This window comes from Melozone crissalis, unplaced genomic scaffold (genome assembly GCF_028551555.1).
Source record: "Melozone crissalis strain CALT ecotype California unplaced genomic scaffold, PUWL_Pcris_2 ptg000041l_1, whole genome shotgun sequence".
Classification (NCBI taxonomy): Eukaryota; Metazoa; Chordata; class Aves; order Passeriformes; family Passerellidae; genus Melozone; species Melozone crissalis.
Genome location: NW_026535819.1, coordinates 5,268,742 through 5,292,554, shown reverse-complemented (window position 1 = coordinate 5,292,554; position 23,813 = coordinate 5,268,742). Strand labels below are relative to the sequence as shown.

At 57.2% G+C, this 23,813-nt stretch overlaps 1 protein-coding gene across 1 annotated transcript; it reads left to right on the top strand.

Annotated features, from left to right (window-relative positions):
- The first annotated feature begins 336 nt into the window (after positions 1 to 336).
- On the top strand, positions 337 to 21,168 carry PRRX2 (paired related homeobox 2). Its single transcript, XM_054284385.1, has 4 exons — positions 337 to 580; positions 19,923 to 20,107; positions 20,293 to 20,471; positions 21,033 to 21,168. The coding sequence occupies exons 1-4, from the start codon at positions 337 to 339 to the stop codon at positions 21,166 to 21,168; spliced, it is 744 nt and encodes a 247-aa protein (XP_054140360.1).
- The last annotated feature ends 2,645 nt before the right edge of the window (positions 21,169 to 23,813 follow it).

Below are 23,813 nucleotides of genomic sequence, written 5' to 3'. Positions count from 1 at the left end.
GGCCGCCCCGCTCGGCTCAGAGCATCAGAGCAGGGGCGTTTGTTTGAACAGCTCCAGAGCAAAGAGCAGGGGAAGAAAGTTTGGGCTGGGAGCGTGGTTTTTTCCCCAGACGTCAGCACAAGGCGGAACAGGGGCTGGGGAGGGAGCCGGACTCAGGGCAGCAGTGATTTTTTTTTTTTTCCCTTATTTAAAAAAAAATTATAATTATTTTAATTTTTTTCTCTTTTTTTTTTTTTTTCTTTTTATTTTTTTGGTGGGGGGGTGGGTGGGGAAGGGGAAGGGGGCCGGGGAGCGGCCCGGCACCTCGGGCTGGGCTGCGGGCTGGGGGTGGGAGCCATGGACTCGGCGCCAGCCTTTGCCATGGACAAGCCGTTCGCCCCCGGCGCCGTGCGCGGCCCGGAGCCGCCCGAAAACGCTCAGAGCCGGAAAAACTTCAGCGTGAGCCACCTCCTGGACCTGGAGGAGGTGGCGGCCGGTATGAACGGGACCCCCGCGGCCGGTCCCCCGCCCGCCGGTGGCGCCAAGGCCATCCCGGAGCCGTCGGGAGGCAGCAGCGGCAGCGAGGCAGCGCCCCAGGACGGTGAGTCCCGCCGGGCCGGGGTGGGCAGCCTGGGGATGGGGGGTCCCCGCCGTGTCCCCCTGCACCCCGGACAAAGGGGGTCGGTGTCACCCCCAGAGGGGTGGGAGGCGAGCGGCGAGGTGGGGACCCCCCGACGGCTGCGGGAGAGGGACCCCGCACCGTGAGCCAGGGACCCCGCACCCGGGCAAAGGGGGCACAGGGACCCCGCACCGTGAGCGAGGGACCCCGAACCCGGGACAGGGGCACAGGGACCCCGCACCCGGGACAGAGAGCACAGGGACGCCGCACCGGCCGCCTCCTGGCCGGCGCCGGAGGTGTCGGGTCCGGGACGCTCCCGGGAAGTCGCTCCGAGCCGGGGCTGCGCGGCCTGCGGGGTCCCCACGTCCCCCGGGGCTCCCGGTCTCGGTTTCCGGGCCACTGCGGGGACCGGGACACAGCAGGGACCGGTCCCGTCCCGGCAGCTGCGCGACCCCGGCGTCAGCGGGGACAGAGCCGGGGCTGGGACAGGAGAGCGGGACCGAGCCGGGAGACATGAGGGGACAGAGCCGCCGTTTCATGGCGCTCGGTCCCGGCCGGAGGCGCGTTTCTAACGGGACAATCCCGCTCGCATCTCTCCCTCGGCGCCGCTCCTGCGCATCCCCGCTCCGCTCCTGGGACGGGGTGAGCAGGGTTCGCCCCATTCCTGTGGCAAAGCCTCAGTGCCGGGGCAGCCGACGGCCCCCAGAGCCCCCCGGGGCCGGGTGTCCCCTCGGGACACAGCGGTGACATTGCGGAGGCAGAGCCCCCATGCCCAGAGCCCGGGCCGGTGCCCTCCCCGAGGGGTGACACTCCCCAGGACTGTCCCGGCTGGGCTGTGCTACCCCAGGCTTGTTTCTTACAGCCCTGGGTGCTGACAGCCCTGCCGAGGGCTCAGCCCATCGGGGGTCTGTGCTGCTGAAGGGGCTCGGTCCCTTCAATGCCCCCGGTGCTCTCTCTGTCCCTCCCGTGGCTCCGACACTGCCTGCGGGTCTGCAGCATCTTTCTCCAGCCCTCATTCCCTGCACAACCTCCCCCTCCATGGAGCAGCCCCGCTGAGCCCCCAGCCTGCCTCTGCCTTGCTGAGGGCTGGGCGCTGCTTTTTGGGATGGTGTCTGGTGTTTTCAGTGTTATTTTCCACCCTCCCTCCCTTTCCCTTGGGTTTTGTGTGTACTTTCAGCAGTGCTGTGGGGCTGTGGGGAGGGTTTCTCCTGCCTGTGGGGCTCTAGGGGGACAGTATTCCATGTGGGATCAGCACAGCTTAGGGAAACCCAGCCCTCAGCAGTCTCACAGGGCTGTTTGCAAAGCATCAGAGACACAACTGCCCTGCTGGGCTTCTAATGCACCCAGAGAACCCAGCGTGGACCCAGCGTGATGCAAAAAGCAGAGTGAGAGGCTGCACGGTCACCACAAGCCTGTTCTTCACCCTAAAGCCCATTCCTCCCAGGCAGGGCCCTGGGGTTGCTCTGCAGGTCCCAGCAGTGCTGGCCCATGTGGGATATTTCCCGTTAGCACCTGTTCTGGCAAGCTGGCATGGATGGAGGCACCATCAGCACCTGGGATGCTCTGACAGCTGAGCAGCAGCTGAAGCGTTTCTGATGTCGAAAAACACCCAGGAGTTGGGAGCAGTGGGCAAGAAGATGGCAAGGAAACAGAGACAAGAGCCTGTGTGCACGCAAAGCTGGAACTTTGAGACCCTTACCTGCTGCCACTGCCTTAACTGGGATGCAATTGCCTAAACTGAGATGGAGAGACCTGAAATACCAGGCAGATGACCTGCCTTTGAGAGCATCAGCCTTTTGCTCCAATATGCAATGACAGCAAAGGAACTTCTGCTGGTGACCTTATCTTCTATTGGCATCCTGAAATAAAACAGTTCCTTGGCATTTGCTCTCCTCTTCCTCTTCACCATCGTGGGGTTTTCCTGCCAGAGGCAGGTTTGGAGCCCCACAGCTGCTGGCAGTGGGTTTGTTATGAACACAAGTGGCCACGGTGCCCCTGCATCTCTGCAGGATGTGGCTCTGAGCTCCAGCCAGGAGCCCTCGGGGGCTTTGTGCTGCTGGGGTGGAGGAAGAGCAGCCCTGAACCCTCTGTGGGACCCCTGGAGCTGCTGTGAGGCTGTGGGACCCCTGGAGCTGAAGCTGTGGGACCCCTGAAGGTGAAGCTGTGGGACCCCTGAAGGTGCTGTGAGGCTCTGGGACCCCTGAAGTTCTATGAAGCTGTGGGACCCCTGAAGGTGCTGTGAAGCTGTGGGGCCCCTGGAGCTGCTGTGAGGCTCTGGGACCCCTGGAGCTGCTGTGAGGCTCTGGGACCCTGCACCAGGCAGGGCTCACTGGGGGCTGCGCTGGCAGAGCTGGCACAGGGATGCTTCAGGCAGCCCCAGGCTGTGCCCAGCAGGCTGAGACCCCCCAAACCCCCTCCCCTTCCCCAGGGAAGCTGCAGTGAGAGGGTTCCATTCCCAGAGAAGCTCAGGGCAGGGATTTATGCTCTGCAGAAGGGGATTCAGCCCTGGAGGCAGCTCCGTGTCCGGGGCCCTTGGCACAGCTCCCCTCCAGGAGCCCCTTGCAGGGCTGGCATCCCTTCCCCTGGCACTTTGGAGGATTCTGAGGACCAGAGCCATGCCCAGCTCCCTCTGGGCTGCTCAGCCCCTGCCTTGGCCACTGAGTGTACCCAGAGCATCCTCCTGGGACGGTGAATGCAAATATCTGTGCAACACATTGCTCCCGTGACACCCAAAAATCAGAAATCCCACAAGCCGGGCAAGAGCAAGGAAAAGTTAACAGGGTGGTGAGAGCTCATTCACACCCTCATCTTCATCTTCATTCTCCCCTGGAGTGGTGCAACAGCCTCCCATGGAAAACCTTCGGCACAACTTCTGAGGTCTTGAAAGCTTGTTCACCTCCTTTCATTAGACTAACAAATAATGTGTAACGCGAAACATCTGTTAACAACAGCCCTTAATGTTCTCAAGATGATAAAGCAGGAGGGTAATTTTAGCCAGCAAGCCTTGACTGATGGCTTTTCAAACAATGAACTCACTTTTGGTGCCGCCTGGGGATGGGAGAAGGAGTCGTGCACTGGCTCCGGCACCGCTTTGGGGCTGAACGCTCAGAAAGAGTCACTTCTGTCACAGCTGAGCTGTGGCCCCTCCAAGGGGATTTTTTGGCATGCATTGACCATTTATTTGGCTACAGCCCCTGGGACCTGGCAGTGGGATGGGGAGGTGTGGTGGCCCCTGGACATCCCATTTTCAGAACAATGCCTGGAGCCCCTTCCTCATCCCCTGGGACCCTCTGGCCTGTTCTGTGGCTGTGAGGATGCTGAGCTGAGCAGGGATGCAGGAGAGGAGAGGAGAAGCAGCACCCAAAGGGGCAGAGGGCATTACGATGTTGTTACAAGAAATTTGCTTTAATTATGTAAACCAGAGCAGCTGAAAAGGGAGAGGAGAGGCAGGGAGGGACAGGGACCTGGCATCAGAGGGGAAAGGGGACTTGGTGCTGGAGTGAAGGTGGTGAATGATTGCCCAGGGAGCCCCAAACTCCTCCCAGGGCTTGGGCACCTTCCTTGAGGCAGAGCCTGATGTCCCTGTGGTGTCCCAATCCAGCAGGGACTGTGCTGGCCCTGGCTCACAGGATGAGGTTTGGTTGTGCTGCTCTGCCTTCCCAAATATCCCCCATCAGCCGTGGGCACAGCCTGGGGACACCTTGGCCTCTGTGGCTGTGCTGGCAGGAGGCAGCTCTGTAACCCCAGGGCCAGGATGTGCCTTGGGGATCTGTGCCTTTGGGGATGTGCTTTTGGAGATGTGCCTTTGGGATTGTGCCTTTGGGAATGTGCCTTTGGGGATCTGTGCCTTTGGGATTGTGCCTTTGGGAATGTGCCTTTGGGGATCTGTGCCTTTGGGATTGTGCCTTTGGGATTGTGCCTTTAAGGATCTGTGCCTTTGGGGATCTGTGCCTTTGGGAATGTGCCTTTGGGGATCTGTGCCTTTGGGATTGTGCCTTTAAGGATCTGTGCCTTTGGGGATCTGTGCCTTTGGGAATGTGCCTTTGGGATTGTGCCTTTGGGGATCTGTGCCTTTGGGAATGTGCCTTTGGGATTGTGCCTTTAAGGATCTGTGCCTTTGGGATTGTGCCTTTGGGATTGTGCCTTTGGGAATGTGCCTTTGGGGATCTGTGCCTTTGGGAATGTGCCTTTGGGATGTACCTTTGGGGATCTGTGCCTTTGGGGATCTGTGCCTTTGGGAATGTGCTTTTGGGATTGTGCCTTTGGGATGTACCTTTGGGGATCTGTGCCTTTGGGATGTGCTTTTGGAGATGTGCCTTTGGGGATCTGTGCCTTTGGGGATCTGTGCCTTTGGGATTGTGCCTTTAAGGATCTGTGCCTTTGGGGATCTGTGCCTTTGGGAATGTGCCTTTGGGATGTGCCTTTGGGGATCTGTGCCTTTGGGATGTGCCTTTGGGGACGTCTGTGCACAGAGGTGGCTCAGGCACAGCTAAACCCAGTGTCATTGACCCCTGGCTGATCCCCTGTGCTCAGTGAGATGGGCCATGGGCACAGGGACACAGCTGAGCCCCCCTAACCCCAGACACACAAGATCTCTCTCTCCAGCACCCACCTGCTTTCCACAGCCCCCAAACTGCTCCAGGGCCCCCTCCAGGCTGCTGTGCTGGGAGGCTTTCCCTGGTTTCTGGATGCCACACCAGGGACAGGAGTGTGTAGGGACCCCAACACAGCCCCTGTGGAGGGGAGGAGCCTTTGGGAATTGTCTGATGGATTGGCTCAGCTCTCCAAGAGAGGTCCCTGCTGCTCAGGGTGTCACCACCATGCTGGCCATGGCACAGGGGATGGGGTTGGGATGATGGATGGATGGATGGATGGATGGATGGATGGATGGATGGATGATGGATGGATGGATGGATGGATGGATGGATGGATGATGGATGGAGGGCCTGAGAGGTCCCAGCTCTCCCAGAGGTTTCCAGCCACTCACAGGGAGCCCAGCATATCCCAGTCAGGGAAAAGGGGCTGTGGGGAAGGATCCATGCTGTACACCCCAGGCTATGCAGGGGACAGCCCTGCACTGTTCTGCAGCCAGGCTTCCCCTCCATGATTGTGGTTCTTGTCCTGCACATGGTCCCGTGCCCTGGACAAGAGGAAAGTGATTCCTCAGGTCTCATCTACCCATGAGCTGCCATGGGGTGGGAGTGCTGCTTTCCCATGGCACAGGCACAGGATAAGGGCCTGAATGGGGTCAGCACCCTGCAGAACCATTCAGAGCAGCACAAATCACTGCCAGGCACAGGCAGGGCTGGGGGCACAGCTGGGAGAGACCCCAGGTCTCACAGAGCTCCTGGCCTGGGGTTCACCCTGGTTCCACCCTCTGTGCTTCCCAGCCCTGCAGGGTGACACACACCCACCACCCCAGTGACATCCACGCCCCTACTGCTCCTCCCATGGTGACACTGGGTCACCATCCTGCTCTTCCCCGTGCCCTGGCTGCTCTCAGGCTCTTACTGACACCAGGGCTCTGATTTGGGGAAAATTTGCCCCCAAAATGAGCTGAGCACCCCCACCTGTGCTCCAGGCTTGCCCCAGCTCGGGGGGCTCTGGGCTGCAGAGGGGCCCCAGGAATTGCCCTGGCCACGCTGAGCCCTCCCCAGGGCACAGCAAACACATCCCAGCACGTTCCTGCAGCCCTGCAGGGCTCTGGGGGCTCCCCACATGTCCTGTGCCAGAGGGTATAGGGCAAAAACCCCAAACTCAGGACCTGGGGAGATGGGAACCCTCTGGCTGGGGGAGCCCAAGAGCTGGAGCAGCCTTGGCTGGGCCAGGAAAATCACTTTCCTCCCCGACTCCTCATTGCTGGGATTGTTCTGTGCTCAGCACCCCCAGCGAGCTGGGATTTGGCAGGCATTGCTGTGGGGGATGCTCCTGCTGAAACCCTTTCCAGCGGGGACAGTCACGGCCTGGCAGTGTCCAGAGGGGACACTGGAGGGGTCCTGCATGCTGTGGGGACATTGGAGGGGTCCTACATATTTTGGGGACACTGGAGAAGTCCTGCATGTTGTGGGGACACTGGAGGGGTCCTGCATGTTGTGGGGACACTGGAGGGGTCCTGCATGCTGTGGGGACACAGAGCTTTGCCCCACTGCCCTGGCAGCCCTGGCAGCACCCCCTGATGTGCTTTAATCCCCAGCAGCAGCTCAGACACCCCTGGCACAGCCATGCCCAGCCCAGGAGGGTGCTGGGGTGCAGGGACACCTTGCTTGTCCCCCCCCCTGGGCTGTTGTGTCTCACTTTAGCAGGAACAGCTCAGTGCAACACTATTTCCCCTCTCTTCTGGGCTGTTATTTCAGGGAATGGGGCTGATTCACAGGAAAAATATGAAATTTCGACTCTGTGCAGCCAAGATGGGTGAATTTCAACGAATCAGCATTTTAAGAGAGCCTGGGCGTGTGTGTGTAGCTGGGAGGCTGATGAAATGATTTGGGGCTTTGAGGCTGTGTGTCAGGAGCCCTCCTCCCTCCCAGGCAGTGGGGCTGATCCCCCTCACCCAGGGCTGGTTTCTCCAGCCTGGGGGAATTCTCTCCCCAGAGCTGCCAAATCCTTGACCTGAGGGGATGAGTTTGAAGCAGGATGGGGTCTGGGTGCTTTGGGGTTGGTGTCCCCACGCTGGCACCTCATTCCCTCCCTGCAGGACGGAGTTGTCATTCCAGGATGGAGTCCCTGAGCCAGGGAGCTGGGACAGAGCATCCTTTAAGATGCTGGGCAGTGGGTTATGGCTGGGCTGAGCAAGGATTTAGACCAGGCTTAATGCAGATCAGGCTTTTCCTGGATGGAAAAAGCAATTTGGAGCAGAGTGGGAGTGTGGTGGGCAGAGGCAGCACTCCCTGCCCAGCCTTGGTGATGCTCGGAATGGTCAGGGAGGATGAGAACAGCAAAGTTTTGGGGGAGAAAGGCCTGATTTAAGGTTTCAAGGCGTTTTCCCGACGCCTGTTGACCAGGACTGCCCCAAAACTACCAAACTGCTTGTTTTTCTAAATTTCCGAGAACCAACACAGAAATTCCTCCCCTCGCCCTCGAGGCATTCCCGATGTTTGCCTTTGCCCGAGGGACGCATGACCGCGGGCGGTGTTTTCCAGCCTTCCCACGGCTGACAAACGCCGCGTCCGTGCTCAGCATCCCTCGGCGGCCCCTCCGTGCCCTCGGTGTCCCGGCAGAGCCGGCCCCGGTACCGGGACCCGCGGGGACATCCCGGGGCAGCTCCTCACGGGGGAACTGCGGGATAAACGCGATGCTGATATTGCAGGAATTGGGGGGATTGCTGCAGCTTGTGGGGTTGTGAAGCCATCCTGGGGCCATCCTGGGGATATCCTGGGGACATTGGGGTCCCCTTTGTCACCTCCTCCCTGCAGCCCCGGCCGTGCGCGGTGCGGGTGCGAGCGGCAGCTCGGAGGGTGTTAGTTGAGCAGGAGGGATAATGAGGCTGCGGTGCTGCGGGTTTGGGGGGAAAGCAGCCCCTGGGAGGCTGGGCAGGGCTGGGGGGGACAGCTCAGGTCCCTGGGAGCCTCCAGAGAGCGGCAGCGCCAGCCGCCGGCCCCCTCCCCTTCCCTCCTCATCCCCCTTTGAGCGCATATAATAAAGCAGCTTTTCAGCTGCGGCTGCAGTGATAGATCAGGAAGAATTGTATGAGTCTATTAAAGTCTGTGTGTCTCTGAATGGAGACTGTGGCTAAGCCAGGCGCCAGGCTCGCGCATTGAACCAGATGTGGAGAGGCGCCATCCTTTCCAGCCACTGAATCCGAGAGGCTGCAGGCTTCACACGCAAGGAAACTGGAGTGCACATGGCAGGGGAGCCGGGGGAGCGGCGGGGAGCACATGGCAGCGGGGCACATGTGGGGAGGGGGCACCGCCCGGGGCTCCCGCGGGCTCCGCAGCCCGCCCGGGGCAGCGCTGGCACCGGAACCGGGGTGCCCGGGGGGCTGGGACAGCCCGGGGTGGGAACGGCACCCCCGGGATGGGAATGGCACCCAGGGATGGGAATGGAACCCCCAGGGTGGGAATGGCACCCCCGGGATGGGAACGGCATCCAGGGATGGGAATGGCTTCTCTGGGCTGGGAATGGCACCCCCGGGATGGGAACGGCACCCCCAGGATGGGAATGGCACCCCGGGATGGGAACGGCACCCTCGGGATGGGCAGGGCACCCCCGGGCAGGGAACAGCATCCCAGAATGGGCACGGCACCCCCGGGATGGGAACGGCACCCCCGGGCTGATCAGGGCATCCAGGGGGATCTGTGCGAGCCTGGGGCTGCTCAGGGCACTGCAGTGGGTGTTTGGAGGGGCTGCTCTGCACCCCGAGATGGGCAGGGGGTGGGCATTGTGCCAGGTCATGCTGGGCATGGCTGGGGTGGGGATTGTGCTGCACCCCAAACTGTACAGGGCAATGCCAGGTGTGTGTGGTGATGTTAGCACCCCAAACTGTTCAGGTGTCTGTGCTGGGGTTCCACAGAACCCCAAACTGTTCAGGGCAATGCCAGGTGTGTGTGGTGATGTTAGCACCCCAAACTGTTCAGGTGTCTGTGCTGAAGTCACACAGCACCCCAAACTGTTCAGGGCAATGCCAGGTGTGTGTGCTGGGGTTCCACAGCACCCCAAGCTGTTCAGGCCATCGCAGGGGGTGGCATGTGGCACTGAGCCATGGGAACCATGCTGTACCCCAGGTCCTGCAGGGTGTTGTCACCTGGGGAGGTTGTGTTGCACCCCAGGATGCCCATAGGACACTGCCAGGGCTGTCGGGGTGCCCCGGGGGTGGCAGTGGCAGTGATGGGTCAGGGGAGCACCCGGGGGACCCCAGGCACAGCACTGGGGTGCAAAGGGCCTGGTCCTGCAGCAGCACAGCTGAGCAGGGCACAGGATGGTCATGGGCAGCTCCTGTCCCCAAAGCCAAAAATGGAAGGACAGAAGGACGGCAGGAAAGACAGACAGATGCCATCCTGCTGGGGACAGCTGTGGCTGGCAGCTCATGGGGCTGCTGAACCCATGGATCCCATGTCCCCAGCAGAGGTGGGAATGCAGGGGACACAGGTGACAAGGGGACGGCCACTGCAGGGCTGGGCTGGGGCAGCTGCCACGCTCCTTCCTCACCAATTTCACTTTCTCATCTGGACTGGCCACATGGCTGTAATTTGGGGGTTGTAAATACCTCAGGGGAATTTTTAAATTCACAAAAAAACTGTTTTCATTTAAATTAAAAGACACTCAAGCATTTCTATTAGTATTAGAGGTTTATAAAACTTAAAACAAATGTTGAAACTAAACTACCAGGCACTGTTCACTTCTGGAAGCCCTCAGCATGTTTGACATGACCCACTTACCCCTTGGGCTGTAAGTTTTAGTTCTGTATGAGAGTGCCAGGGTGCCCAGTGTGACAGGAGGGTCTCCATGGGGAGATGGAGAGGATGAAGGCTTGGAGGGATGAGGGTGAGATTTCAGCTCTGCTGACCTTTGTAGGAGCAGGAGCCTGATGTTCCTGTCTACATCTTGTCATCCCCATGTGTCCTGACTGTGATCCTGTCCCCACTGTCCCCATCCCTGCCATCCCCACCGTGCAAGGTTCTGCTGTAACCTGGAAACAGTTAACCAGGCTGGGTTAAAAAAAAAAAAAAAAAAAAAAAGATACGAGCCACTTATTAAAATGAATGTTTTACAATAAATTTGGCGAGAGGCCACCGACCTCAAATGCAAACCAGACCCGAGGACAGCGGTGCTGCTGCTGGCAGGGGCTGCAGGGACGTCTGTGCGTGCAGGGACCCTGGAGCAGGGCTGGGATGGGCTCCCAGGGCTGGGATGGGCTCCCAGGGATGGGATGGGCTCCCAGGGCTGGGATGGGCTCCCAAGGCTGGGAAGAGCTCCCAGGGGGGCTCACACCCACCCCACACCCAGCCAGACACTTGTGGCTCTCAGCAGGTGCTGCTGCTCACTGATCCAATGGGTGCTCAGTGCTGGCCTGGGTGTGACAAACACCCTTTTGGCCCCAAGAAAGAAAAGGGATTTAGGGCAGTGGCAGTGGGCAGCAGGAGGGGGCAGCATGGGAAATCTCGTTGTTCCCCCTGTCCCTTCCTGCCTCCTTCCCCCCTTGGCAGTGACCCTGATGCAAGGGGGTCTCTGCTTGAACCTCGTGGGGCTGGTGTTGGGTTTCAGTGCCAGATGCCACTGGGGCTGCCGTGCTTGGGCTTTTTGCCTATTAAATTTCAAAACCCCACCTTTTTGGGGGGGCTGGGGAGGAGAGGAAGGCTGGGATCACCATGCCAGGGGTCCCTGGCTGGGAGCCAGCCCTGCACACAACGTTCCTGCTATGCAGCCCCGGCCGATTTAGTTTTATTTTTCAAACACTGAGCAAAAGTCCCAGGGAGCTCTCAACACCGAGATGGCCTGAGGCACTCCCCATCCCCTTCCCAGCCCCCAGGAAAACTCACTTTGCACTTAAATCCAGGATTTTGGTGGTGCTTTGCAAGGCAACGCTATCCTAAGCCAGTGCTTGCACAAGTCTCATTAGTGTGAATTAATTACACGTCTGTGCCCTGCTGGGAAACCAGGTAACTTGTTAACATGTGAGTGATGCTGGCACCTCTGTGGCTGCATGGTGGATGCACCAAATGGTGTCTGGAAGGTCTGCAGGGTGGGAAGGGAAGCAGCATCTGTTGTGCTCAGCTCTGATGTAGGGCGGCAGGGTCCAGAATCTGTGCCACCATCCCTCTCTCCAGTGCCTGTGGGCAGCCAGTGTGGCTCTGTCCCTCTGTCCCTCTCTCCAGAGCCTGTGGGGAGCCACCGAGGCTGCTCCCTCTGCCCAGACCCCTCTCTGTGTGCCTAGGGCTGACCCAAATCCCAGCATTTTGGCCACAGGCTCTGGGCTGGCTGTTTCCCTGAGCCACAGATTCACACATTTCTGAGCCACCACGGCAAAGTGGGGAGGCTGCACCCCCAAAGGGCAGCATCCCAGGAGCATCCCAGGGCTGTGAGGAGCAGGAGAGCCCCAGCACTGCTCTCATGCCACCCCAGGAAGGGCTCCTGGCTGGCAGATGAAAGCAATGAATGTCTCCTTGCCGGGAAGGCTCCTGGCTGGTGCTGCCTGGGGGAGAGCCAGAGCCTTTTGTTGGTGCCTGGGCCTCCACCGTGGGGGCTGGCAAATTCACAGGAGAGCAAAATGGAAATTCCTGCTCCCCCGTTGGTCGGTGCTGCTTGGAACTTGGCTGGGATCGGTCAAACCCACCACGCTGTCTCCTCCTGAGGCACTTGGCTGTGCTGGGAGGGCTTTGGCTCCTGCTCCCCCCAGCCCTGCAGCCACAAACATCTCCTGAGGAGCCCTTTGGTCTGACAGAGCCTCTCAGAGCATCCCTGCAGGAAGGCAGGAGCGCCCATCCCGATTCCTGTCCTGTGTCCCCTCTCCCTCTCTGGCATTTCCAGGGGACATCCAGGCTGGCACCACTGGGGATGAGTTTTTGGACGCTCTGTGTGACCTCAGCCCAAATTAAGAAAAGAGGGACCCCAGAGGGGTGTGAACCCCTTTGAGCTGCACCTTCCCCTGCACCTTCCCCTTCCCCCTGAGCAGGGACGATGCCAGACCCTGCCAGATCCTGCCCTCTCAAAGCCACTGTACTCAAAATCCATGCAGACATTCCAGGAGCCTTTCCCCCTCACTGTGCCGATCCTCGAGGGGAATTTGGGCACTCGTTGTGGAGCAGCTTTGCCCCAGCTCAGCTCCCCCGCAGCTCCCTCCCCTCGCAGCGCTGACACAATGGAGGCAGCGGTGGCTCTGGAGCCGGGACAGCCCATTGTGTCGGGCTCCTGTGAACCCCGGGATGCTCCTGGCAGCTCCCGAAAGCCCCGAGCCAGGCTGGGTCCCCACAGCCCTGGGAGGGAACATTTATTTCCCTTGCAGAGCCTGGGGATGCGCTGGCACTCGGGGCTGGCAGCCCTGGGCCGGTGCCACCGCCGGGGCACAGCCGGGCAGTCTGAGCCCTGCGGGCCTCAATGGCCCCAAAACGGCCCCAAAACGGCCCCACAATGGCCCTGCTCCAGGTCCCGGGGTGCAGGAGCCGGGCGGGTGGGGAAGCGCAGCCGGAGCCGCGCTGGGCACGGCGCTGTCGCAGATTTGGGTTTGTCTCTGGAGCTGTTCCTGGGGCTGTCAGGGGCTGCTGGGGGTGCCAGGCTCTGTGGGCTGCTGGGCTGCACCCCGAGCCGGTGATGTGTCCCTGTCACTTCCCCAAACTCTGTCACAGGCAGTTCCCAGCCCAGGTGGCACCGGCTCTCCCAGATCCTGGACTATTCCTAAATCCAGGAATTTCTCATGCTGCTCAGCCTACTCCTCTTACTCCCACCAGAGCTTTGTGGCCAAAGATGTTCCCCAGCCCCTTCCTGAGGCCTGACAGCATCTCACCAGCCCGGCCTCCTCCTTCAGGGAATGTGGCTGCAATTAATTCATTAAATGCTTCCGCTGACGCAGGAGCTGGCTGTGCCAAAACGCCATTCCTGGGGCCTGGCCTCAGCTGGGTGAGCCCATGCTGGGCTGTGCAGGAGCCTCTGGCATGATGGGGGATGCTGGGAATGTTCAGGGACTCCTGAGCACTCAGGCTTTGCCTGCAGCCCTGTGGATTTCAGCAGCTTTCAACTTCCAGGGCATCCTCTCTAAATCACAGCTCAAGAATTGGCTGGTTGGTTCCTCACCTGGAGTCTCCAGCATCTGCTTCCCTATTCCTTCTTTTCATTATCTTCCTTCTCCTTCCTCACTGTGGCTTCCTGATCTTCCCCCCCCTTGTGCACCTGGGTTTTGCAGCTTGGCTGCCCTGGCACCAGAGCCAGCTCTGAACCCACTCACAGCTCCCAGCAGTGAATTTGGTGGCTCATTATGGGCTGGAGCCATCCCTGAGGGAAGCAGTGTCTCATGACATGGGGATCTCCCTTTTCATAGTCTTTCTTTTCCCAGCATCCATCTAAGCATCATGTTCCCAGTGCATTTGCTGCACTAATAATGAGCTGAAAAAAGGATTCAGTGCCACCACTGGGTTACCAGCACGGGCTGGACACATCCCCCGGCTGGACACATCCCCACTGGGATGCAGGGATTCTGCTGGCTCAGCCAGGACCATCCTGGTTTGTTCTGGACGTGCTGTGATGGGTGCTCAGACACCACACACCATTCAGGGATGCAAGTGGAAAACCTCCTGGGCTCTGGGGGTGCAGGCTGTGCATGGAGCATCCCTGGGGCTGCAGCACTGCTGGGCAGGATCTTCCCAAAAATTGCATGTCTGTGTGGCTGGGGGTAGCAGGCTGTGATGCTGGGTGGTTTCTGGCTGGTGCAAAGGCAGCTCTATAACCATAAAGCAGGCTGCTGCTGCCTGTCAGTGAGCACAGGCTAAGGCCCCCCCGGGACAGCCTTGGCCTCTTTCTTGGTCCAGGCTTTTGCTGCTCCTTTTTAGCAGAGACACTTTTCCCCCAGCAAAACTGGCAGCCTGTAAAAACGTGTCAGCGTTTCAGTTTTTTCACAATTAATGAGGTGAAACATCCTCGGAAACATTTCGCTGTAATGTTTCTCCAGTAGCTGGGACTTGCCCCTCTCTTAAATTTTTCATGTTCGCCACTTGAGCCGGGGAAAGTTTCCTTCGGACTCAGCACATTTGGACCCCCCCAGCTTCAACCTCCCCCCAGAGAATTCAGCATTCCCGGGGCCTTTGTGAGGCTGGGCTGGGCTGGAGGGGGACAGGGAGGGTGAGGATGAGGAGGTGGGAGCCTGGGGAGGGGCTGACAGCCCTTGTTCCCCGTATCCATGGCTGTTCCCAGGATGGGTTTGGACCTCACAGCATCGTGCCAAGTAAAGCTGGGGCTGGCATCCTGAGGGCAGGGGTTGGTGGCCCCAAAAGCTTCTCCCCTGGGTACTGGGGTGAAACTATGCAGAACATGGGGTGAAACTATGCAGAAAATGGGGCGAAACTATGCAGAAAATGGGGTGAAACCATGCAAAAAATGGGAGTTTCACTGATATGGTTTTGCCCCCAGGCTGGTGCTGTGCTGCTGCTGTGCACCAGGCTGGGCTCATGGCTGGATGCAGGAAAGGGGCCGTACCTGGGTCACTCAGCACATATGTAGGGGCAGGTTCCTGGCTGCCCCTCAGCCCCCCAGGCTTCCCAAGGTGATTTGAGGAGGTTAAAGAGCTGTTGTGGTGTGGGCATCTCCCACCATCCCTTCTGCCACAAGCCCTGTCCTTCCTGTGCCCATGAGCAGGGACAAGTGCCCAGCTTCCCTGTGGCCTGTGGAGCACCCCTCCTGCTGTCCCTCCTTCCTGCAAAGCCATGATAAAACCCCTCTGGGCTCCCAGGCTGTTCCCAACTGCATCCCAAGGCAGGGCAGTGTTGGAAGTGGCTGCTGGAAAGAGGGAGCCCATGTACCCCCAAATCCCACCTTGGCTTCGGGTGTCTCAGCTGAAATCTGTGGAACAGAGCAGAGCTGGAGAGGGCGCACCCCACGGAGGGGCAATTCCCAAACCCCAGCTCTCTGTAGCCCGAGGGGAAGCGCTCCCTCCCCATGATTTAGAGGAGAAGTTAAACAATTGCACATGAGGCTCTGGCAGACGTCGTGGCCGGAGCTCTCCTCGCTCCCCCGAGTGCGAGGGGATGAAGGGAGTGCACATGTTTACCGAGAGAGACCATGGGAGAAACGAAAGACATTGTTTTTGCAAAGGATTTCTTGGCTGTAAAAGACCTCCACCACCCTGCGGCTTCCCTGATGAAGGCCCAGCGTTAATTTGTTAAATCCACATCAAGTGCCCAGAGAACCCGTTGTTTATTTTTGCTAATTCAGCCGGCCGAGATCAAATTGGGGTTTTATTTGTTAAGGATAAACCTTAATTAATAAAAGCTATTTATTTGGCTAGAGCCGGCCGCAGCCTGAGGGTCAGATATGCCACGATCATTATTTCAAGTAAAACAAACCCAAAATGTCTCTCAACAGTTTGAAAAACGTAGAAACTTAGAGGGCTGAATTTATTTGTCTTAGGAAGAATTTACAGCTAATTCCCTCCAGGCTATTTCAACCCTTAAATTATACCCAAGAAGAAAAAAAAAGGAGAAAAAAAAACGCCATTCCAGGCGTAGTAGGGAAGTAAATGGTACAGCAGATTTGATCATTTTGGCTGGGGGGGGTGTGAAAAATTTAAAGCTTAAAGGGTCTTTGGCAAACTGCTCAAATAAATGGAACGTGTGAAATAATTTAATGACAGAAAACGTTGCAGGGCCGTGGGGGCTGCGGTGCAGTGGAAAATGAAACACGTTGGAGGAGATGGAGCCTGGGCTTTTTTGCATGAGAGGGTTGAACTTGCTGCCTTCTGACCTGAAAAACGGGGGTGTTTGCACCCCAAAGCCAAGTGGTGGAGTTGGAGTCGGGAAAACTTGTCCCAGATGTGGTGGTGCTGATGGGGAGCGGGGTTTGCAGCACCCCTGGGGAAGGGACAGGCTGGGGCAGCAGGGGTGGTGCTGGGCAAACACCTCGCTCTGGATGGGTGTTTTGGAAATAAACTCCCCAAACTGGGTGTCCAGAGGGGAGACTGAGCATGGCTGGCAGTACAGCCCATCCCTGAAAGACATCCCAAGGAGGATCCCTGCCTGTGTTTCTGGGGTCGGGCAGAGCTGCTGGGACTGTGAGTGCTGGTTGATCTGGATCACTGCTGCTCTGAGCCCATTTACTGTGCACTAATGGAGCTCTTAGTCAAACTCAAACCCTTGGTGGAAATCCAGGGAAAATCACCTCTTTATAGTGCTGTGGGAGTTTGAGGGCAAGCCCAGCACCAAGGCTGAGACCCACCAAGTCCTTCCTGTGGGAAACGAATGGAAGCGCAGAGGGCAAAGGCAGGAGTGGGAGAAGGGGCTTGGTTGGTGCCCAGCTGAACCAGCACAGCTCTGACCCAGGGCTGGTGCTGCCTTTGCTCCCAGGCTCTCCCTGTGGCACAGTCCAGGCTTGCCAGCATTGGTGCTCCCACAGGGAAAAGGGTTTTGGGGTCACTCCCAGCACCCCATGGCGTCTGTAGGGCACAGAGCTGTCCCCAGGCTCTCTGCAGCTTTTGAGCAGCACTGCCTGAGGCAGGACAGCCCAGAGAGGAGGCTGGAGGTGACCCAGGACACATCCAGCACCCCAAAACTCATCCACACCACGGGTAAAAAAGTCTCCTGTCTTTCCTAACAGTCTGGGGCAATTTAAGGCTTTTTTTTTGTGATGCACATTGGACCCATCCTGCTCTGTGCAAAGCCCCCTGTGCCTCCCTCTCCCCATCCTCCCCCTCATGTCATCTTTCGTTACTCAGTAACGTTATCCCCCCTGTTTTCCCCCTTTGCCTGCATTTCTTTTCCTTTCAGCGGAAATTGTAATCAGTGGAAGATAAATACAGGCAAGGTGGCTGGGGGAGGCTCAGGAGCCCCTCTGACCTCAGGGCTGGCCAACCAGACTGGTCCCTTCAGCCCAAATGAACCCCAAATTATGCCTGACAAAGGCAAGGGTTTGGCTTCCTTCATAGCCTCCCCAGGCATTATTTTGGCACAGAACAGTGATGGTGGAAGCTGGTTTTAACTCTGTGCAATTACAAACTCTTATTCCTGGGAGCCCATCGGGCTGGGAACTGGTTTCCAATTCCTCCATCAAGGTGTCAGCAGGTCTGGTTGAATCCAAGTCCTCCTGATGGCAGTGAGAGGACAGGGTGTCTTCAGAGGATCCAACTCATCCCACTTCCCATTCCTGCTCTGATGCCACAGAGAACTGAGCCATGCTCATTTTTGGGAAGCTGATTTGGGGTTATTAAAGCATCTCTGGTGGAGCAGATCCAGCCTAACTGTACCCTGTAAACCTGTCAGGCACTCACCACCAGCAATTAGGGTGGATCTGCCTGGTCCCACAGGCCTGCAGTGCCTGAGCTAATGAGGAAAAGATGCTGATGCATTACCAAGGCTCATCCCCGGGCAGAGCAGAGGATCCAGGCAGGAAGTCCATGTGTGGAGCTGCCTCTGCCATGGAAAGATGCCCTGGAAAAGGTGTGGAAGGTCCCTCCATTAAAAGCAGCAATAGGGGCTGAACAAAATGCCCCAAAACCAGCCCAGGGTTTGCAGGTCTCCAAAAACCCAGGAACTGCTGGTGCTTGGACACATCCTGATCCAACTCCAGTCCTAAACCTCAACCCCAGCATGGCTGCCAGCCCCATATGGGAAGCACTCAGCACCACTTGTCTCCTGTGGCTCTTTAGCTCTTCCTTCTGTGGGTTTGGGGAGATAAAGACCAGCCAGAAATGTGGCCAGATCCTACAGAACTGGATTGAGAGCTAATTTCAAAAAACTTTCCTCCCCCAGCCAAGTCAGAGTGGGCAAGGGAAATCAACACTGTGTAAAAGTCCTATAGCCAGGTTTAAATTGAGGATGAAACCAAAGGGGGTTTATAAATTTTATTTATACATTTCCCAGGGTTCTGTTGAAATCACTGCCAGTTTGGTGAGGGGCAGTGGTGCCCTTGTGACTATTTTGAACCAAACCCTGATGTACCATTTCCCCAGAAGCCCTGTGGCATGGTCATAAACCCACAAGGAAACCTCTCACCCTGTTACATCCTGTAGCTCTTTCCCAGCCTGATGGTTCCCATTTCAGTCCCAAGCTCCCAGAAAACTGAGGGACAACCATGGCTGGACTTCATGTATTTTAATCCAGCGGCTCGTTAGCTTGCTGGAGGAAAACAGGACCAAAAAAGGAGTTTAACTAAAAGGGGCAACTGGAAAGCAGAGACTGGCAGAACATTTGAAGCTGCAGGAGGAAGTGCTGGAGGGAATTCTGAGAATTTTATTTGTGAGACACGATTGGTGGTGAAGGGCAGCCCGTGGTGTCCTGGCTGGGGAAGGAGTCTCAAACCCACACATATTTCAGGCACTGTCCATCGTGTCTTCACCCAACCAAGAAGGCCATGTCCAAAATACAAGATCACAGATTGTTGATGGTCAACCAAGGCCAAGTTGCACCTACAGCACAATTAATGACCCAGAGAAATGCCAGTGGCTGCAGAGAGGCCTTGGGAGAATGGTGTAGTTGGGCACATAGGAGTCCTAGGGACTTGATGAGAAACTTATTGTTGGATGTTTCATGGCTTGAATTATTCAGAGTTAAGGTGCAAGAAGGTTTTTCTGGCCTTAAAGATCTTGGAAGTTTCCTCCAGCTCAACAGCTTGATGGCGTCTTGAAACAGCAGAGTTAATACCCCTTCTAGTAGATTTTGTTTGTTGCTCAAGCATTATCTGAAAATGCTGGTCTTACTAAATAAGTATCACAATTAATATTATTAGCAAGTATTTAATTTGTGAGCATACTCAGGGAGTGGTGAGTTCTGCCACCCTGGCCTCTGCAACGACACAGAGCAGAAAGCCCCAGCATACCCCTGCCATGAATCAGAATGTCATAAAATTATTAACATTTCAAATAATTCCAGAATGCTTTCCCACCAGTAGGTACAGATTGGATCCAGATGCTTTATGAACAGAAAGAGCCATTAACCAGTACCTCCACCAGGGAGAACGAAAGCGAGTCAAGCTCCCCACGAAGCCTTTGCAGGAACTGACTGGGTGTCTCGGAAAAAGGCTTCACGAAATTGCCCAAACCTTATGATATTAGTGACAAAGAGGAGATTAATCTCAGCCTGGCTGACAGCCCAAGATCAATACTGAGAAACCAGACTACACCCTCAGCTTCATGTTTCCATGAGGCAGCAAAGCCAGAAATAAACACTGCGGAGGCTGAGCCCCGCGAGACGCGGTGCCGCTCGCTCCGAGCTCCGAGGAGCGGGGCTGCAAGAGCAGATGCTTGGCTCCTGTGTCACCTTGGGGATGTGCCACAGCTGGGGCCTCGGGGGTGCTGAAGGTGGGAGCTGAGAGCCACATCTTGGGGGTGTTTTGGTGCTGGATTTTCATCACCATTCATGAAATCTTGACTTGAAGTCTTAGCGAGTGATGAGCTCCAGTTTGGATCAAGTGCAGCCTCAGAATACACTGAGACTGGTATTCAAAATCATGGTTTAGTCAGATGTGAAACTACCACAGGCCTTGGTGAATTTTGGGGTTAACCCTAAGCTCCAGCAGGTCCCAAAATAGGTTTTGATTCTCATGGACATCACAGGGTTGCACATATCCCCACCCTGGAGGGAGCAAGGCTGGCACAGAGCAGGACACTGCAGACCCCAGGAGGGCTTGGGCTTGGCTGGGTCAGGGGGTCTCACACAGGTCTGGCTCTCATGTGGCTTCTGCTCTTTCCCCACAGGTGAGAGCCTGAGCCCAAGCTGTGGGGCAGCCAAGAGGAAGAAGAAGCAGAGGAGGAACCGCACGACCTTCAACAGCAGCCAACTGCAGGCTCTGGAGAGGGTCTTTGAGAGGACGCACTACCCCGACGCCTTCGTGAGGGAGGAGCTGGCCAGAAGGGTCAACCTCAGCGAGGCCAGAGTCCAGGTGAGCACAGGTTTGTGTGGGAGAAAACAGCACCTCTGCCTCGCCCCAGGCAGGAGCAGGGACTGTCCCCTCCCTTGTTTCATCCTGCACATCACCATGACCCATAGGACAGACAGTTGGGGCATCCCTGTTCACACTGGGTCCCTCTGACCACCTTTCCACCTTTCCACCTTTCCCCATCACAGGTGTGGTTTCAGAACCGGAGGGCCAAGTTCCGCCGTAACGAGAGGGCGATGCTGGCCAACAGATCGGCATCCCTGCTCAAATCCTACAGCCAGGAGGCAGCCATCGAGCAGCCCATGGCACCACGACCCACTGCACTGACCCCTGAGTATCTCTCGTGGACCAGCACCTCCCCATACAGGTAGGTGGAGGCTCTGGAGGAGCTGGGGAGGAGGTGGCCACGGGGCAGGGCCGCCTAGAGACAGCCCCACTGCCCCAGGAATGCAGCCCTGTGCCACTGCTGAGGATCTGGGGAGCTTTATGAGGCCGAAAGGAGCTTGTCTGACTTGGCTTTGGAATCATTAAACTCTGTCTGAGCATCCATTGCTCAAAGCTGAGCAAACTTCTCTGCCTCCTTGCATTTTGGGACTGGAGCAGGCGCCCCAGTCCTCGCAAGGGATTTGCTTGGCCTCGTGCTGACCCTTCCCACATCTCGGCACAGGAGGTGGCATGGGTCCCTTCTGGTTCCCAGCTGTTCGTGTTCAGCCACCACATCCAAAAGCACAAAGCAGGGCCTCCTGGTGCATAGTTTGAGGGGTTCCCACATCCATCCAAGCCCATAAAAACGCTGCAGCCTTGGCTGTTGTTGTGAGAGATCTCCAACAGGGAGCAGCCAGCCTGGCCTGGGAAGCCAGCAGGACCACAGAGGGCATGGGGTCTTCTCCATGGGCCATTCCTCATTGCTCCCTGCTCCCTCCCGCAGCACTGTGCCCTCCTACAGCTCCAGCGGGACCGCGACGCCCGCCCAGGGGGTGAACATGGCCAACAGCATCGCCAGCCTGCGCCTCAAGGCCAAGGAGTTCAGCCTCCACCAGAACCAGGTGCCCACCGTGAACTGAGCAGGGCAAAGCCCATCCCGTGGCCTCCTCCAGGACACAGCGTGGAGCTCCCGTGCCAGGCCCAGGACAAATCCTGCCCAACACACGTGCCACTCATCCAATGTCTCAGCATCTTCTCTCCTCTTCCCTTCCCTTCTGAAGGTAGAGTCAGTCCCAGGCCGAAGTGGCACATAATTATAGCCACATATGGAGCGAACTTGGTTAGAAACTTGCTTTTCCGCACACCCTTATAATAACGGCTATATATACACACATACCCCCCACACGCTCTTCGAGGACAAACAGACTTGCCAAGGGAACAAGAATTTGCTTCCAAACATGGAAGGATCTTGGACTATTGGATTTGACCAATTTGGGTATCTTGCCCAGAGAGCCAAAGAGTTATTGGGTCTTCTCCTCCCGCAGGGACACTGTGGGAGGATCACGGGCCCCCCTTTCCACCAGGCTGTGACTTGTGGCGCTCAACTCTGTGTGCCAAAGCTGATCCATGTGTTCATTTCTTTGTGCAACCCCGGCCACAGTGTGGGGTTTGGGACTTCCCAAAGTTTGGGGCTTTGGGAAGCTGATGGCTCACCCATGCCATGGCCAGCCCTCTGCACTGTGCTTCCTGCATTTATGAGCTGCCTATGCTGGTGGCATCGGGCTTTGTCCCTTCCTAGAGGGGCAAGCAGAGCTGCAGCACCTCAACAAACCCTCCAGGAGCCTGTGAGCTCTCCCGTGAGCCGGGGATGCATCGCCAATCCCCAAGCAGGCACCGCTGCCCTGCCTCGGTGGATTTGCCAGCGATTCTGCGGAGCCCCAGGTCATTGAACAGTCCCAGGGAATGAGAAAATTGGAAAAAGCTGTTGGGTTTCAGCTGAGTAGGCGGCTCCCAGCGCTTCGTGCCAACGAAGGCTTCGCCTTCCGGAGGCACAGCCTCCCCGTCGGCAGCTCCGCAGATGTGCTGGGGGCTCCGGGGCCGGCGGCTCCATGGGGGGAGCCTTTCTTGGTTTTGCAGAAAGGAAATGGTTTCCCCCCTCATCCCACCCCGCTGTGCAGCCTAATGAGGTTCCAAGGTGGGGCGTGCAGGGGATGGACGCGGGGTGGGCAGCCTGGCCCCGAGCCATGGGGCTGAGCTGGGGAGATGCAGCCTCCACCTTCCCCGTTCCACAGCTGGGGTGCTGGAGGTGTGGGGTGTCCCTGTGGACGAAGCCCACAGGAAACCACAGCACCCTTTCCTCACCCACTGGAAAGAGCCACCAGCCAAGCGTGGGGACACCTCCAGCTCAGAGGGGTGGGCTGGGCAGAGAAGACACAGCCCTGCTTCCCTAGGAGGGGTTGGTCTGGGGGCTGCAGCAATGGATCTGAGCACAAATACAGCAATTGCTGAGGTGCCTCCTCCAGGTAAACATCCTCTGGTTGGTGACACCGAGGCTGAAAGTGCCACAGCTACAGAGTGCCCACCTGAGTCCCCAGAATGGAGCATCCTCTCCCATTCCCACTGGGGTGTCACTGCAGCTGCATGTGGGACCCATGGCTGTGACACCAGGGCCGTCAGCTGCACCCCAGGCAATGCCACCATGGGGGGACTCACCTGATGGGAAAACCATCTCCTGTGCCTGGGGGTGAACCAGCCCCTCTGTCCATCCTCCAGCCCCTGCCTTCTCTGCTCCACAGCTGGGAACAGCTTCATTCTCCTCCTCAAGCCTGGCAGGCAGGGACAGGGCACAGCCTGCCTGACCCTGCCCACCTCCTCCAGTGCCACCCTAAACACCCCCCCTCTGCCCCATCTGCATTTCCAGGGCTGGTATCCCTCCCATCTGCCATGCCAGCTCCCCACACTGCACAGGGACCTGCCAAGCCAGGGGGAAGAGGGATCCACTGTGGATGAAACCATCCACCCTGAGAAACACCACTGGGGCAGGAGGAGGGGGCCAGGGGGGTCCCATTCCCATGGAAAGCACAGGGCTCTTTTTTCACTTATACAAGATGAAACCACAGGGATATAAATGTCGCTGCCTCTTTGAGAACATTAATGAAAATAAACCCATTTAATAGTTTGCAGATGCTGTTTCTGTAAACCTAAAAAAAGCAGGGAATAAATATTTCTTCACTAAATATCTATATGTATATATATTTGAAAACATTTGCTCCTAATCTTAGGGCCCCTCCTTTGCTGTGCTTTTGGCAGCTTATCACAGCTTGTCAGTCAATGCTGAACTCACCAAGAAGAGATACAAATTGCACCCGTGGAGGGGTAGCAGGACCGAGGGATTATTGTAATCTAAGCTCTCTCTCGCCCTTTCTTTCTATTTGTACATTTCAATTACTTGTAACAAGATCCATGGTGGATTTGGTTTTTTTTTTTTCTTCTGCATGTCTGTGTTTTGGAAATTTTTGTAAGGTTTTTGTAAAAACAACTCTTGTGAAATAATGGAGGAATAAATATTTTACTGAGTAGAGACGTGTCAGTGCATGTGATAGGGACCTGAGTCTTCCATCACCAGCCTCTGTGGTTTCCCCACCTGGCCTGGACAAGCAGCTTGGGCAGAAATTGAATTAAGAGGCAGCAAGGAGGGTCAGATTCTGCACAGAAATTGAGCTGAAAGAAACCAAAGGGTAGAAGTAAACCATAATTGTAGAGCACTTTCCAGGGAGCAAAGCCC

Bases quoted from the DNA above. Each gene is read 5' to 3' on its own strand.
- PRRX2 (XM_054284385.1), top strand. From the start codon at position 337: ATGGACTCGGCGCCAGCCTTTGCCATGGACAAGCCGTTCGCCCCCGGC. The intron at 581-19,922 runs GTGAGTCCCGCC...CTTTCCCCACAG, and splicing joins CGAGGCAGCGCCCCAGGACG to GTGAGAGCCTGAGCCCAAGC. The intron at 20,472-21,032 runs GTAGGTGGAGGC...TCCCTCCCGCAG, and splicing joins ACCAGCACCTCCCCATACAG to CACTGTGCCCTCCTACAGCT.